At 47.0% G+C, this 17,099-nt stretch overlaps 1 protein-coding gene across 5 annotated transcripts in view; it reads left to right on the top strand.

Moving 5' to 3' along the window:
- Positions 1-17,099, top strand: part of TSPAN14 (tetraspanin 14) — a 62,227-nt gene that overhangs the window by 28,536 nt on the left and 16,592 nt on the right. For all 5 annotated transcript variants that reach the window (XM_067025248.1, XM_059053091.2, XM_067025249.1 and 2 more), the window contains exon 2: positions 6,418-6,515. In XM_067025248.1, the coding sequence (XP_066881349.1) occupies positions 6,435-6,515 (81 nt within the window). In that variant the 5' untranslated portion in view covers positions 6,418-6,434. The remainder of the gene's footprint in view (positions 1-6,417; positions 6,516-17,099) is intronic.

The raw sequence follows: 17,099 nt of genomic DNA, 5'->3' as shown, positions 1-17,099 counted from the left end.
GGCCTCCATTTATTTTTAAAATTTTTATTTATTTTATTTTTTATAAATTTATTTATTTTTGGCTGCATTGGGTCTTTGTTGCTAAGTGCCAGCTTTCTCTAGTTGTGGTAAGTGGGGGCTACCCATCGTTGAGGTGCACGGGCTTCTCATTGCGGTGGCTTCTCTTGTTGCAGAGCACGGGCTCTAGGCACCTGGGCTTTAGTAGTTGTGGTGTGCAGGCTCAGTAGTTGTGGCGCATGGGCTTAGTTGCTCCGCAGCATGTGGGATCGTCCCGGACCAGGGCTCAAACCTGTGTCCCCTGCATTGGCAGGCAGATTCTTAACCACTATTTATGGCTGTGTTGGGTCTTTGTTTCTGTGCGAGGGCTTTCTCTAGTTGTGGCAAGCGGGGGCTACTCTTCATTGCGGTGTGCGGGCCTCTCACTATCGTGGCCTCTCTTGTTGCGTAGCACAGTCTCCAGATGCGCAGGCTCAGTAATTGTGGCTCACGGGCTCAGTTGCTCCGCGCAACTGAGGATCTTCCCAGACCAGGGCTCGAACCCGTGTTCCCTGCATTGGCAGGCAGATTCTCAACCACTGTGCCTCCAGGGAGGCCCCTCAGTTTATATTTTTAATACAAAGGTGGTAATGGTAAGTGTGATGATGAAAACCTTTTAGAAAATCACTTGTATGTCTACCAACCCATGAAACCATTTTCTCGCTTTTAGTTTCCATTTTGACCTTTGACCACATGGTTACAAATTGTTTCATAATTGCAAACCAGGATGTTTAGATTTCACACCTAACTCATATTGTTTTTCTTCTTTCGGTTTCTTTCCTTGAGGCAAATTCTGAGTCATAAATTTACTGGATTAAGGGTCTTCTTTTTTTTTTTTAATTTGAATGTCTGTAACTATATTGCTTACCAAAGGGTTAGTAACAGTTTACTCCCATGCCAGCAAGGTATGCATGCACCAGCCTCACTGTGGCTTGCCAGCAATAGTGGTGGTGATTTTATTAAATTAAAAAGTGTAAAACACTATCTGTGGGTTGTCTTTAAGTTTCATTTCCAGTGACTATGAATATTTTTCCATTTATGAATTGTATTGTCCTTCCATTTCAGTATAACGCCCGTATCCTTTGTCTATTTGTCTAAAACTAGGATCTTTTGTTAAGTATGAATTTTTTTTCTTTTTTTTTTGACATAGAAAACAAACTCATGTTCACCAAAGGGGAAAGGGGGTGGGGGATGGATAAATTAGGAGTTTGGGATTAGCAGATACAAACTAGTACGTATAAAATAGACAAACAACAAGGTTCTACTGTATAGCACAGGGAACTATATTCAATATCCTGCAATAAACCATAATGGAAAATAATGTATGTGTGTGGGTGTATATATATATATATATATATATATATATATATATATATATATATATATATAGCTGAATTACCTTGCTGTACAGCAGAAACTAACACAACATTGTAAATCGACTAAAGTATGAATTTTTATATGTTGCAGATAGTATTTACCCTTTGTCATAATAGCTGCAGCTGCAGGTAGCTTATCATTTGTGCTTCCTTTTTAATTTTAATGTTACTTTTAATTGTATGGGAATTAAAAAACTTACCTGTTTTATATTAATATTTTTGTACTTTTGATTGTTTTTTCCTGTTGGCTCAAAAGTGAAGATTGGTGCGTGTGTGTGTGCGTGTGTGCGTGTGTGTGTGTGTGTGTGTGTGTACATGTAGCCTTTAATATTTAGATTGGTTTTAGTGTATTATTCAGTTCCACTCTGATCGCAAACGAGCTATCTCAACACTTAAATAATTCTGACTTTCCCACTTGTTTTAAGAAGTTGATATTTTGACAAACACATGCCTCCTATTTGCTACATAAATGCTTTATTCTGTTTTGATAACTTTTGGAGTTGAGACAGTTGGAGGACTTGGAATTAAATTTTTCTGATAATTGTTTTCTATGCAAAAAACACAAAATAGCTTTTGGAGATTCTTCTCAATTGTGGTGGTAATTAGTATTTGTGAAAAGTTTATTCATCTTCTGTTAGGAGGCAAAGTTCTTAGTCTGTGTATGTATTTCGGGTAAATGGTCTTGGTGTTAATTGGTTAGCTGGTAGACAGCTGAGTTCTGCCTTCCTCTGACGTGACTAGGGTTACCAAAGAAGATGAGAAGTCAGGGACCACAGTCATTCTCGAGTCCCTTTGGCTAACTTTTGGGTCAGATCTGGTTCTGGTTTCAGCGCCGCTGTCCTCATCACCTTCTGTTCTTTGGTCCTTGGTAAATTTCAGGTAACACCTCAGACTCGTGGCTGGGGAGCACTCAACAGTCTTTTCTCCTTCATTGAGGTTGCCAAGCCAGACCTCAGGTGCTCATGGCTTCATTCCCCCCCAAACCCAAGGCCCTGTGTTGGAGGATGTGGCTTAGGCTAGGGTCCAAACAGGTCTAACTGTTACCTCCTTCCATTTAAATTCTGGGACTTGCCTATGTGGAGACCTGGATCTTCTGGCTGAAGTTCAGGACCTGCTTCTCCACCTCCTGGTCGCAGAACAGAGCGAGCAGGTCAGGAGTGAGAGGCAGCCTTTCCTCCCTGCTCCTTAGGTGAATTGTGGGCTGGGGTCACTCTCCTCACCTCCTGGCCCATTGAGTGCCTTCTCTTCCCATGGGGAGGAGGAATAAACAAGTGGGTGAAGAAAGACTAAAATAGGGGCTTCCCTGGTGGTGCAGTGGTTAAGAATCTGCCTGCCAATTCAGGGGACACGGGTTCGAGCCCTGGTCCGGGAAGATCCCACATGCCGCGGAGCAGCTAAGCCTGTGCGCCACAACTACTGAGCCTGCGCTCTAGAGCCCACAAGCCACAACTGCTGAGCCCATGCACTACAACGACTGAAGCCCGTGCACCTAGAACCCATGCTCCACAATGAGAGAAGCCACCGCAATGAGAAGCCTGTGCATCGCAATGAAGAGTAGCCCCCGCTCGCCGTGACTAGAGAAAACCCGCGCGCAGCAATGAAAACCCAACACTGCCAAAAATAAATAAATAATAAAATAAATTAATTAAAAAAAAAAAAGAAAAGAAAAGAAAGACTAAACTAACCGGTTTCCCGTCAACAGTTACCTCTTCTGTGGGTTGGAATGGGGAAATAAGTGTCATTGAGACACCCTCTGCCCCAAGACCTCATAAGGTTATTTTGGTCCAACACAAGTGGCACAGTGCTTATGCGAGTGCTCTGTCGGGCGGGTGTGTGTGTGTGTGTGTGTGGCAGGCATGTAAGGGGACATATCTGAGTGTGACACATCATCTCATGGATGATTAGGGTGTTTCTTTCTGATCATTCCCTGGCATGGACCTGGCTAGTATAGTTCCAAGTGTTTGAGTTAACCAGGGAGTGAGGGCTTGGGGTTTAAGTCATGGTTGTTGAGATTCTCCAGGTGTGGGTTCGGACCCTGACATCTGTGAAAGCAGAGTTATTTCCTGGTTTGAGTCTTTGTGGGGTGAGACCCTGGAAGCCCAGTGGAGGAGGCAAGAGCAGATGGTGAGAAAACCAGCCCCCTGCAGAGAATCCACATTCCAGAGCACAGGCTCCTTGCAGCCTGTGTGCCAAGGAGCTCCCTGTGGCCTTTCCATGTTCTCCCTGCTTACCTGGCTGGAGCTGAAGGAGACCAGGGATCTCCACATGGAGAGTCTCTGTGTCACCTCAGGGTCATCGTTTTTCAGAGGCCCTGGGCAAGCGGGCAGGGATGAGGTCTGCAGTGCTGTGGGAAGCATACAGGCCAGTGCTAATTAGCTGGCTTCTTTGTGGAGCCAAGACCAAGGAGAAAGAAGGGAGCCTGGCTTTGTTTACTGCTTCAGAGCTCTGGGGAGAGTTCTTTACTATGCTTAGGTTAAATGATGTCCAAGGAGCGCCCTCTTGGATTCCTGAACGTTCGGGTACCATGCCTGAGCAGCCCTCCCCAGTCTCTGGGGCCCAGTTCCATGGAGGGCACGGCCATCCACTTTCTGGCTTCTTTAGGATGCACAGGTGGGGAGGTGCATTTGGCCTTCCAAGAAGCAGGATTGTCTTGTCCATAAAAAGAAGAGGGTTTCTACCACTTAAACATTTTTCTGCCTCATAGGTCATTTCCAGTCAAGCTGGCTGTTCTGTGTCTTAAACTTACTTGAGTTTTAGATTAAAAAAATGTTTCCTGTGTGGATTAATTCATTCATCTGCAGCTAGGAAGACAAAGCAGTGCTATGGGGTTTTATAATCTGCGAAACACAAGTGGGTGAATTTTGGTTACTTTTAGTTAATTGCTTACCAGGAGCCATCACTACTGCACTCCCAGTCTCTGTGCTGCACATATAGCTGACAGGGTCCTTCCACCTTTGCAAGATCCCCAGAGGGACTACAGCCTTCCGTGCCCAACCTGATACCTTGTCCATTAGGCGTGGCAGGAATCACCTGGGGAATTTGTCAAAACTGGAGATTCTTGGCCCCAACCCAGACCTGCTTATCAGAATCTCCAGAAATCTGTGTTTAGAGTAAGTCATTTTGATGCTGCCGGCTGATCTCCTCAACACCAGTGACATATGGTCGTTAAGGCCCCATTTTAGTTGAGGATGCTGAGGCCCTGAGAGGCTGATGCTTGCCCAGGTCAGGTCATGTTGCTGAAGGAAGGAATCTCTGCCTGAGAGCACCTTTTCCTCTCCCTGCAGCCACCCTGTGTGGCCCAGGCTGTGTTCAGGCCTCCTGTGTGTCCTTGTGTCCAGTATTGTCCCTTGTTACCTGGGGGTTGTGTTCACACGCATTCTTTGAGGGGAGTTTTGTAGAACTGCTGCTCTGCTGGTGGGATGGGGAAGTGGGCGTGGGGCTGCTGGGTCACTGCCCCTCCCTGGCTGGGTTTGAGGCCAGGCAGGCTGGCACTCCCAGCTGGGCCTTGACCACGCGCCCATCGCCCCTGGAGGGAGGGGAGCCAGTGGGTGGTGGTGTCCAGGCTCTGCCTGTTGGCTCTGCTCTGTGGGAAGGATGGTGGAGCAGTCAGAGCACCCGTTTCCAGAAGGATGTGGTTTTCATGTCCCTGCTTGGCAACACTTTCTCAAGACGTTACAGAACAGTGGCCAGGCCACAGAGGCCACCTTACAGGAAGGGATTTTGCCGTGGTTGCTCCACAGCAAGGTGCAGAAGCTGGTCTCTTGCTGGCAGTTGTGGGTGGTTTGTCTCCCCACTGCCAGAGTAGCCTTGTTTGTTTTTGCCTTAGGCTCTGGGTTACATCTTTTTCCTCTCCTCACCCTGGGGAGTGGGGCGAATAGGGGGTGGGGGGGAGCTTTCTCCGCGAGCCTTAGATCCCACCCTGGGGGTCAGCTTGAGATAGGCACCTACCTCCTTCCCCACCATTCAGACACTGTTTGACAGTAGGGGATAATGGAGGAGTCCAGGGTTCACCTAGGTTGCCACTGGGGTTCAAAAAGGAACATAGTAAAGGTGGGCCAGGCCCTCGGAATTCATTCCCCTTTGAGGGCACCCTCATTTGTGCAGGCTTTGGCGGATGGACACAGATAAAAAAGAGTGGCCCCTCCTTCACCCTGTGCAGTTCAGTGTTCTATAATCCAAGCTTTACTGCAGCCCCAGGAGGCCAAAACAGTGGTCCTGGTAGGTGGGAGGTTAGTCAGAGGAAGGGGGAATGGGGTGAAGGCTGGCTGCTGTGGGCTCACAGGATCTCTCTGCCCGGGCCAGGGTGCTCTGCCTTCCTTACCTTTTGAGGGTGAGCTTGGGAGGTTGTCTCAGAAAATGTTAGATGAACGAATATGGCTTTTCCTGACTGGTCACTGTTAGGTCACGTCCAGACCTGCCCTTTCATCTCTTCTTCCCAAACGCGGCTCTCAGGGGTCAAGCCCTCATTTCTTCCTTTGGTTCCCTGAACTCCTGGTTGCTCTGCTCCAGGTAGCCGTGGGTGGAAAGAATGTGGACTGTGGGGAACCCCCAACCTCCCCCCGCCTTGGTTTAGATGCTGGGCCCTGTTGTTTTTGTCTTGCTGTTGGGCAAGTCACATGACCTTTCTGAACTCCTATTTCCCCATCAGGAAGTGGGGAAATCAATACCCAATGGAGAGGTGATGAGATAATGTTTGGGAAGGTTCCCAGCAGAAGTCCTGGTATTTAGAACACACTTTTTAAAAATCACCATCCCCCATTCTTTCAAGAATTCTCCTTATTCTTTTGGCTGTTTATGGAAAGTTGACTTCACCTGATTTTTGTCTAACCTGTAGCTGCCATTGATAGTAAACCCACGTCTGGACTAGTAAAAGAGCACAGGGGACAATTTGGGGATTTCTGGAGCTTGAGTCTGTATCTTGCCTTTGCTCTTTCTTGGGGAGCAGGTTTTGGGGAGATGTTTCGAAACTGAACCTGCTGTCTTATCACTCCTCCTCTCTCCACAGACCCTGATTCTCAGAAGATGCACTATTATAGATACTCCAACGCCGAGGTCAGCTGCTGGTACAAGTATCTCCTTTTCAGCTACAACATCGTCTTCTGGGTGAGTGGATGAGAGCGGCCATGTTCCCTGGCGTAGTCCTTAATTAGTAAATCATGCTTCTTCATGTTCTTTTGATTTGCCAGAGCCCTGTGAGGCTCTGGATGAGGTGGCTGACGGTCAGGGTCCTGCCCTCATGAAACCAGTGACAAGTATTGGGTTGACCAAAAAGTTTGTTCAGAAAACTGGAAAATCCAGTTCCGTTCAAAATGGAAAAACCGGAACAAACTTTTTGGCCAACCCAGTAAATTATAAAGTAGACCGTCAGGTGCTGTGATGGGGAAGGCCAAGGTGATCGAAGACCAGATGAAGGGGCCCTACCCTAGCCTAGGGGGTTCAGGAAGATGGGGCTCTGACCCAGATGCGTGTTGGTTTCCCTCCACCCACACCCCAGGAATGCCCCAGTGAGACATCAGCTGCCGGGTCCTTTGTGCACATTGCACTGTGGGCCAGGCCTTGTCCTGGGCTCTGGGAGGTAAGGGTGGCCAAGGGGAGTAAACCCTGTCCTTGTGGTGCTGGTGTTCAATCAGAAGGGCTATTAGCCTACTGAGCCTCAGAGCAGGGAGGGTGAAGCCGCTTGGCCAGGATGGTTGGGAAGCACATTCTAAGGAGAGGTGGCTTGTAGGCTGAGACCTGAGTACTAGTGAAGACACAGCTATGTGGGGTCTTGGGAAGAAAGCTCCAGGTAGGGAGAGTAGCATGTGCAGAGATCCTGAGGCAGGAATGAACTTGGCATGTACAAGAAGCAAAAAGAAGGCCATGTGGTTGGAGCGGAGTGAGTACAGGGCACAGGGGACTCAGGTGAGGACACGGGCATGAAGAAGCCAGGTCATGCAGGACTGTATGGTTCCCAGTAAGTAGCTGGAATTCTACTTCTTTCAGTAACTCTTGGTAGGTTTTAAGTTGGATGGATCATCTGATTTTGGAGTGATTCTGCAGAGTGAAGGCATGGATGGTGGTCCCATGTTCTGAGATGGGCAGTTGGGGCAGAAGGGTTTGAGTGGTCTCTTAACCAGCCACATGGAGATGTCAGTGTCCCGTACCAGTGGCCATCCTGGAGATGAAAGTCTTGGCCACCATCAGAGGAAGGGGTGACCAGATCATCGAAGGAGAGTGTATTGACTGAGGAGAGGAGGGGTCTGAATATTGAGGCGGGGATGCTAGAGGTGGGGTTGAGGAGGAAAGTCCTCTCCAAAGTTGGCTATGAGTGAGTGGCCTGAGATAAAAGGAAGACCAGGAGATTTTGTGTCGTGGAAGCCTTGAGAGGAAGCCCTTCATGTAGAGAGGAGTAAGATGAGGACAGAAAAATTGACGTTGGCTTTGACAAGGTGGAGGGTATGACCTTGACCAGAACTGCTGGGGATGGAAATCCATCTGGAGTTGGTCCAGGAGCCCATGGGACATGAGGAAGTGGAGACCAGTGACTCATGACAGTTCTTTCAAGGGCTCTTGCCTTAAAGAGGAGCAGTTGGGTACCGGCTGGAGATGGTCAAGGGGTTAAGGGAGATATCAGAGCATGTCAGTGGCATTGGTCCAGGGGGAGGCACACATTGATTCTGTGCAGGAGAGCACGGTGACATGACTGTGCACAGAGGGTTTTAAAACCTCATTGAATACAAGCGTCGAGTCTGCAGCTAGTGTCTGGGTGGGGCCTGATGGAGAAGGAAGGACAGAATAAATGGTCATGATGCCACATTTGCCTCTACTGAGGATTTTGGCATTTCCTATTTGGACTGGAACTCTTGACATCGAGGCCGACTTACCAAGATCTCTCAGCCTTTCACCCTTGTTTTTCCAGCATCACCCCCTGGTGATTTATCTCAAAGCTTGGGGGGTTTTCTGTCCCAGAGAAGTAGGGTGGGATTCAGTGGCTTGGCCATTCACCGCAGGACTTTTCTGGTGCCCAGACAGCCTTTCACCAGCAGCGTCATTATTGCCCCTGAGGTAGGGCAGTGCTGGACATTTGAGGTGGTTCCTGTGGGCCCCTCCTAATGGGAGGACTGTGGTTGCCCCGTCCCTGAGATGTGTGGCTTCTCAGACCTGCATTGCTCCCTGTCTGGAGGAGAGCCTTCTGGCCTCACCTGGAGTGCCCAGCCCCCAGCCAGGTGCACAGTTGAGGGCCACCTGGCCTAGGCAGGTGGTTTGACACTTTAGACACTTTGTCCACCTTCCCGTTGTACCCCTTGCCCACTGGCCAGCTGTGCTTGCTTGGCCTTACATCCCAACCTCTGACTCTCATCCTGATTTTTGCATCTGGAGTGAAACTCCTGCTGCTGCTGCCGTGGCCCAGGGCCCTCTGTTTCTTCAGAGCCTCTTCAGGATAGATTCTTTGCTCTTGGGAAGCTTTACTAACTTGCCCAATATAATACATTTGCAGCACCAAATTCACATAGTGGAGTTCATGAATCTAGAATTGTAGCACATCTGCTTGGTGATTGAAGGGGGCTCCAAGCGTTATCGGAGTTTTGCAGAATTGGCAGTGTTAGTGGTCGAGAGTTAATCATTTTTCAGTTAGTGTGCACTGGGGCAGAACAGGACAGGACAAACGGGAACAGTCAGGAAAATGGGGCATGCGAGCTCTGTTGGGAAAATGAGAGGGGGAGGCTGCCCGGCCCCTCCCTGCTGGGTTCTAGGCGGAGATTTGCTGTCTTCATCTGCACAGGATCTGGGATTGTGGAATGAGGCCCGAGAATTGGGACGCAGAGCCCTTAGGGAAGTGCATTGTCCAGTTGGGGGTTCCTGGGTGCCAGTCTGGACTCTCAACCTGAGCTGATTTCTTTGTGAAATACTGCTCTCACCTGCCTGCTGCCTGCCTCACAAGGTTGCTGAAAATGAATACGATGATGTGCCAAGCTCTTACCTCCTCAGAGAAGTTTTCTTCTTTAAATGGAGAAAATACAAAAATAGAGGAATATAATGAACCCCCCACCCCGGCTGCCATGTTCCCATCAGCTAGCTTCACAAGTTACCAACTCAACCTATCATGTTTAATTTATATCTCCCCCCACCTTGGATTATTTTGAAGCAAAGCACAGATGGATCATTTTGCAGAGTTTCTGTTTGGTTTCGATGAATTAACAGTGAGTGCAAGCAGCAGAAGGATGGCAGCCTTGATGGTGGACTCGGGCCCTGTGGGCAGGTTTGAATATGCAGAAGAAACCTGTTGAATTCCTTGACCAATTCTAGGTGCTGGAACAAGCAGAGGTTTTTTTTGGTTTGTTTGTTTGTTTGTTTGTTTTTTTATGCGGTACACGGGCCTCTCACTGTTGTGGCCTCTCCCGTTGCGGAGCACAGCCTCCGGATGCGCAGGCTCAGCGGCCATGGCTCACGGGCCCAGCCGCTCCGCGGCACGTGGGATCTTCCTGGACCAGGGCTCGAACCCGTGTCCCCTGCATCGGCAGGCAGACTCTCAACCACTGCGCCACCAGGGAAGCCCGGTTTTTAAAAATTATAATCATTCCTTGGATGTGTTAGACCTGTTTCTAGGGCAAAATCTCACTTTGACACCGGAAAATGCAAATCAGAACCACAATGAACTATCATTCTCACCCATTCGAATGGGTATTATTAAAAACCAGAAAAATAACAAATGTTGGTGAGGATGTGGAGAAACTGGAATCCTTGTGTACTGTTAGTGAGAACGTATAATGGTGCAGCTGCTATGAAAAAAGTATGGCAGTTCCTCAAAAAGTAAAAAATAGATTTACAATATAATGCAGCAGTTCTCCTCTGGGCATATACCTAGAAGAATTGAAAGCAGGATCTTGAAGAGATATTTGCACACCCTTGTTCATAGCAGCGTTATTCATAATAGCTGAGAGCTAGAAGCAGCCCCTGTGTCTACCGAAGGATGAATGGCGAAACAAAAAAGTGGTCTATACAGGCCATGGAATATATTGTTCAGCCTTAAAAATGAAGGAAATTCCCACACATAACTACAACATGGGTGAATCTTGAGGACATTATGCTGAGTGAAATAAACCAAACACAAAAGGACAAATACTCTATGATACCACTTATATGAGGTACATAGAGTAGTCTGCTTCAGAGACACAAAGTAGAATGGTGGGTACTAGGGGCTGGGGGGAGGGGAAAATGGGAAGTTACTGTTTAATGGGGACAGAGTGTCAGTTCTTCAAGATGGAAAGAGTTCTGTGGACGGTGGTGATGGTTTCACAATACTGTGAATGTACTTAATGCCACTGAGCCATACACTTAAAAATGGTTAAGATGGTAAGTTTTATATTATGTGTACTTTACTATGATTAAAATTCTTTAAAAAATCTCACTTTGACTTGCAGAGGAAAGGAAGCTGGGAGGGGCTTACAGCCTTTGTCTTTGTTCATTCTCACCCCACCTGATTCCACAGAGAATTTGAGCTTCCCTGGTTTTGCTGAGTGATTCCTCTTGAGGGATGATTCCGATGATGCCTGCAACTCCCACCACAGACACTGAGTTTTATCTGCAAAGATTCTGATAAAGCCCTTGCCTGGATCTATTTCAGAGGTGGATTAAAAGTGAAAAACGGAGACTGCTTGTAGGCACAGACGACAGAGAGCCCCCCCTGCTGTGGACCTTCTCAGTGACAAGGGCAGGTCTGAGCCACAGCTTGCCTGCTTGTAAAGTGCGGGAATTCATTTCTGACCCTAATGTGCAGCCTGTTTCTGGGTGAGAAACACGGACCTTTGTGCTCTGTGACCAGCATGGCTTGAGGCCCCTTCCTTCGAAGTCACAGATGCTTCCCACAAGTAGGGTGAGCATGTAATTTGTGCTCCGAGTTGGGAAACTTTTAAGAATGAAAGATAGGTTATTAAGAATTTTGCTGGAACAACAGATGTGCCCCAGGACTGCCCCAGGCAAGCCAAGACAGTCCCTAACCCTAACCCTTCCCAAGAGAGGCAAAGCCAGTCTGATGCGGAAGGACCTAACGGCAGCTCCCTACCCTTGCTCCCGATTGTGACATTTTTGTGGGTGGATGGTCTTAACTCTCTTTGTCTGGCCCTACAATGGGCTGTTGACTCTGGATCATTCTAACCATTAGAGAATTGCCCTTATTGGAGCTGAGCTCTGTCCATGTGACATCAGACCCCAAGGCCTGATCCCTAGGTCTGAGTGCAGATGGTTTCTCTGCTTCCATTTCTTGGTAATTCAATGCAGTCAGAAAGGGAAGGTCTAGTGTTTTAATAACATGTATAGACTATTTCAGTTTCACTGCTGAGAGGTGGTACCTTTTTTCCCTTCCAGTTTTACTTACTAAACTTTTGTAACTGCATGGAAATTCTAGAAGACTACACAAGGCATCCCAACTTGACTGTGTTCCCTCCTTCAGGCTCCATTTTCCTGTCTGCAGTCTCACAAAGTTTCACATGTTGGTGAGAGTATCCACGTGATCTTGAAGTCTGCGTTTTCGTATCAGCATCACCTAGTGTAGAACATTCCAGGTTGCCGCATAGTCTTCCTGATTGTATTTTTGGAAACTCCTATATTGGACATTTAGGTTGTTTCCAATTTTTCTACTATCCTAGATAAGGAGCAGTGGTTAGCTTTTGTAACACAGTTTCTTCCGTTTGGGGAAAGGGAAGAAATTATTTGCTGGGATAGATTCCCAGGAGTGAGAGTAAATGGGTCAGAAGGTGTGCCCATTGTTTTGACCGGCCTGACATTGATATAGTCATATTCTCCAGAAGGGCTGCCCCAATTCATAGGAAGTAGACTGCCTTATCTTTTGGCTCACAGGGGTGTGTGTTTGTATATTTTTCCACATTTTGTCTTGCCAAGGCAGAGGGCAAGGATTGCTTAATTCGAGACTCCGCTAGAACTAGGAGTTGCTGATCCGTTTAGGGCCTCAGCTCCTGATCTCACCGGCTCAGGCGCATGTGCGGCTGGGACCCCCAGGAGGGATTTGCGAGGATGGGCAGTATGGTGCACTGTGATTATTCCGCAGGACGTATGATTATTACACACTCACAGGGTGGCGTCAGGTCTCAGTAACTGGTGGGGTGTATAACTCTGCTTCCTTGGCCAGTAATTAGTCAGTGTGGCCCAGCCTGCTGGGGTGATTTGTCATCTGTGTGGGGGGGTACCCTATTCCCATCTTGTTTGTACCTTTTTTTTTTTTTTTTTTTCCTAGAAATACTTTTAAAAAAAATCACCTCTAGGGACTTTCCTGGTGGTCCAGTGGTTAAGAATCCACCATCCAGTGCAGGGAACGTGGGTTCAATCCCTGGTCAGGGAACTGAGATCCCACATGCCGTAGGGCAACTAAGCCCACGCACCGCCACTACTGAGCCCGTGCGCTCTGGAGCTGGCACACCACAGCTAGGGAGAAGCCCGCGCGCTGCAACGAAAAGACCCCACGTGACACAACTAAGACCGGGACGCAGCCAAATAAATTTTTTAAAAAATCACTTCTATTGAAGTGTAGATTAAATAGAATAGGGCTCTCGCCTTCTGAGATGGCCCACACTCTGTCTGTGGAGTGTATTTCTCCTAAGGCCGGTCTTGCCTTTTGAGATGGACTGCATTCTGACTATGGAATGTGTATCTCTATAAATAAATCCACTTCTAATATACATATTGATACATACATACATAGAAAGAAGGGAGGGAGGGAGGGAGGAAGGAAGGAAGGATGAACATGTACCCATTTCAAGTGTTCGGTGCGCTGAGCTGGCAGCTGTATCCTCCCTCCCCTCTGATCATGATCGCCACGATGAAGATGTGAAATGTTTCCATCCCCTTAGAAACTGTCCTTGTGCCCTTCTGTAGTCAACCCCCGCCCCCCACCCTTCCTCTGGCAACCACTGATTTGCCTCCTGTCACTTATATAAATTAGATTTCACTCTCCGATCTGACTTCCTTTAGTTTAGGTGATGTTTCTCTGTTGTTTTTCTGCTTTTATTTTATTAATTTCTTTAAAAGTTTTTCAAAAGTCATGTTTTTATATTTAAAAATGGTGGTAAAACATACATAACAAAACTTAGAATTATAACCATTTTAAAATGCCCAGTTCAGTGGCATTAAGTGCATTCACACTGTTGTGCAACCGTCACCACCATCCATCTCCAATCTATTGCACTGATTTCTGCTCTTTTTATTATTTTCTCTCTTCTACTTACTTTGGGATTATTTTGTTCTTTGTCTGGCTTCTTAAGGCAGAAGATTAGGTCATTGATTTTAGATCTTTCTTCTTTCCTATAGTATAAGTACAGGCATACCTCATTTTATTGTGCTTCCCAGACACTGCATTTTTAGCAAATTGAAGGTTTGTGGCAAGCCTGCGTTGAGCAAGTCTATTGACACCATTTTTCCAGCAGCATTGGCTCACTTTGTGTCTCTCACATTTTGGCAATCCTTATACTGTTTGAAACGTTTTCATTATTATTGTATTTGTTATGGTGATCTGTGATTAGTGACCTTTGATGTTTCTGTTGTAAAAAGATCTATGACTCACTGAAGCCTCAGATGATGGCTAGCTTTTTTTGGCAGTAAAGTACTTTTAAATTAAGGTATGTACATTGTTTTCTTAGACATAATGCTATTGCACACTTAATAGACTACAGTATAGTGTAAGCATAATCTTATGCACTGGGAAACCAAACAATTAGTGAGACTTACTTTATTGAGGTGGTCTGGAACCAAACCCAAGTACACCCAAGGTATGCCTATATTTGATGCTCTGCGTTTTCTGCATCCTACACATTTTGATATGTTTTCATTTCATTTGGTTAAATGTCTTGTATATGCATACTGTTTATATAACGTGTCTTTTCTTTCCCTCTCTGGCTTACTTCAGGATTTTCTCTTTGTCACTGGATTTCAGCAGTTTTATCATGATATGTGCTGGTGTGTTTTCTTTGTGTTCTGTTTGAAGTTCATTGCGTTTTATGGATTTGTGGGTTTGTATTTTTCATCAAATATGTGATTACTCCCATCATCATTTCTTCAAACGTACACCCTCCCTCCCTTGGACTCCTTGTTGTCCCACAGGTCACTGAGGTGCTGCTCAGTTGTTTTTTTTAACCCCCTCCTACCATTTAGTTTAGAAGGTTCCTATTGCTTTTTCTTTAAGTTCACTCATCTTCTATATTGCCTAATTGGCAGTTAAACCCATTTAGTGATTCTTCATTTCAAAAGTTGCATTTTCTATTTCTAATAGTTCTATTTGGATCTTTTTTATATTTTCTATTTGTCTCTTCATTATGTTTATTTTCCTTTAAATCTTTGAGCATATTTACAATATCTATTTTAAAGTCTTTGCTGATTCCATCTTCTCTCTCATTTCTGTGTCTTCTTCTAGTTACTGAATTTCTTTCCTTGTTATAGGTCATGTTTTTATTTTCCCTCTTGCCTATCTAGTAACTTTTGATTGGATGCTAGATCTGATTTTTCTGCCCAAGTATTCTTCCTGTCTTGGTCAGCTTGGGCTGCCATAACAACATATCACAGGCTGTTTGGTATAAACAAGAGAAATTAATTTTCTCCCATTTCTGGAGGCCGGAAGTTTGAAATCAGTTTGTCAGTATGGTCAGGTTCTGGTGTGGGCTCTCTTCCTGGCCTGCACTTGACTGCCTTCCTGCTGTTTTCTCATGTGGCAGAGAGAGAGAACCCAAGCTCTGGTCTTTCTTCCTCTAGTCAGGGAGGTTCTACCCTCATGACCTCATGTAACCCTACTTACCTCCCTTTTGAGTCTGACATCTTTTGTTAAATCTTGTATGTGAGATTCATTCGTGCCGTGGTACGTAATTGTAGATCGTTGATTCTCATTGTTGTGGAATATTCCATTGTGGGAATATATCATTTGGGTTATTTGCAGTTTTAGGCTATTAAGACCTGTTGAAGTAAGATAAAAACCTACCAGGGCTGGAGACCCGAATTACAGGGATGTCCTGGGGTTTGTGTGGCTGAGCTGAAGGAAATCCTGTCTAGGTCCAGATGGTTTCAGTGTGATAGTTTAGTGCAGGACTTGGCAGACTACGGCTCGAAGGCCAAACCTGGCTGTCTGCCTGTTTTTGCACGTACAACTTCACTGGAACACACTCCTGTCCGTTCGCTTATGTATTATCTGTGGCTGCTTTCCTGCTATAACAGCAGAGTGGAGTAGTTGAAACAGAGACCTTCTGGCAGGCGAAGCTGAAAACACTATCTGGCTTACAGAACTGTCGACCCCTTGCTTAGTATCTTGTTCTCTACTCACTGTTAATCACTGAACTGTGCCAGCAATGGCAGGGGCTGGGGTGGAGTGAGGCTGGGGTGGGGGTTCCTTCTCTCCATTGCCTGGGGCGCTGCCTGTAACCTCCCTCGGAGAACCCTGCCTCCCTGCCTTCCTTTCTTTCAAAGGCTGATACAGTCAGATTCCTGGGCAGGGTGTGGTGGGCGTGAGCTCCTGTTATCAGGGAGCACAGAGCGTCTGTGGAAGCTGCCCCAGAGCCCTGTGGGTAGTCCTCCCCACCTCCTCTGGAGGTGGGGGGGGCTCGCAGGAGTTCACTGGCTCTGCGGGAAGGGCACATGTGCTTCTGGTTTTCAGAACCACCCTTCCGGCAGGAGGAAAAGCGAGTGTGTGATAGCTGTGTGATCCTGAGCAAGGCACCATCCTGCCCTGGGCCCATTTCCCTCCGGGATAAGAAGCTGGGCTTTAGCATCCCTTCCAGCTCCCAGAACTTCCAAACTCCCACAAAAAACTGGTTTGGTTTAAGCTTTTTTTTTTTTAATGTGGGACTGTTTTGAAAGAGGCATTCCTTTTATGCTCTGTTTAGGGTCCAGAGTGATCGCAGTCTGGAGGGGCAAGGCCTCCTGGTCCCGACAGATGTCCTGGGACTCCCCCTCAGTGCACTGGCTCTCAGGGCCGGGTTGGGTCTAGGGTCTGTGCCCTCTGGTGTCCTCTCAAGTGACCTCGAGCATCTCTGGTGTACCCTGGACTCCCCAGGCCTGGACTCCCCAGGCCTGGACTCTGGATTTCCCGTTCTGAAGAGTGAGTGCCAGGACTGTTGGGTTTCCACCTGGCATGATTTATGGTGGCAGAGCTTAGGCAGTGGGAGGTGCAGAGGCCCTTGGCGATCATTGGTCTCCACCTATCCAGTTTTGCATGTTGGCAAACTGAAGTCCAAGAGAGGGATGGCTTGCTCAAAGCCACAGGGTGAGTTGGGAACAGAGCTGAGACAGTTCTATCTTCTTCCATTCCCTGCCCTGTTTTCTTTCCATCATCCTTTCCCCACCTCACTTGAAAAGTCTCCGGAAGGCATCTGTTTCCTTAAACTCTGCTTTACTCTTGTCTCCAGAAGCCCAATAAAGCAGATGCCTCTGGAAAGGAGGACCTTGTCTCAGGACAAAGCTGCGAGTCGTTGGGGGATGGTGCGCAGTGTGCTTTCAATCCAGCAAATGCTGATGGCGTCTTGAGAGTCCCTGAGGCCTCTGTGCTGCCTCCATGTCAGGGCAGGGCTCGCTCAGTGCTCCAGGGTAAGCACATCACTTGGGATACTTCTTTGAATTCTTACAACCCTCCTATGACCCAGGAAGGGTCATCTCCATTTTGCAAAGAAAAACAGGCTCAGAGAAATTTCTGGATTCGCATAAGTCCTGTCACTTGTT

Source organism: Kogia breviceps, chromosome 2 (assembly GCF_026419965.1).
Source record: "Kogia breviceps isolate mKogBre1 chromosome 2, mKogBre1 haplotype 1, whole genome shotgun sequence".
NCBI classification, from domain to species: domain Eukaryota; kingdom Metazoa; phylum Chordata; class Mammalia; order Artiodactyla; family Physeteridae; genus Kogia; species Kogia breviceps.
The sequence above is the reverse complement of the archived record's forward strand: the minus strand, read 5'-3'. Positions and strand labels throughout refer to the sequence as shown.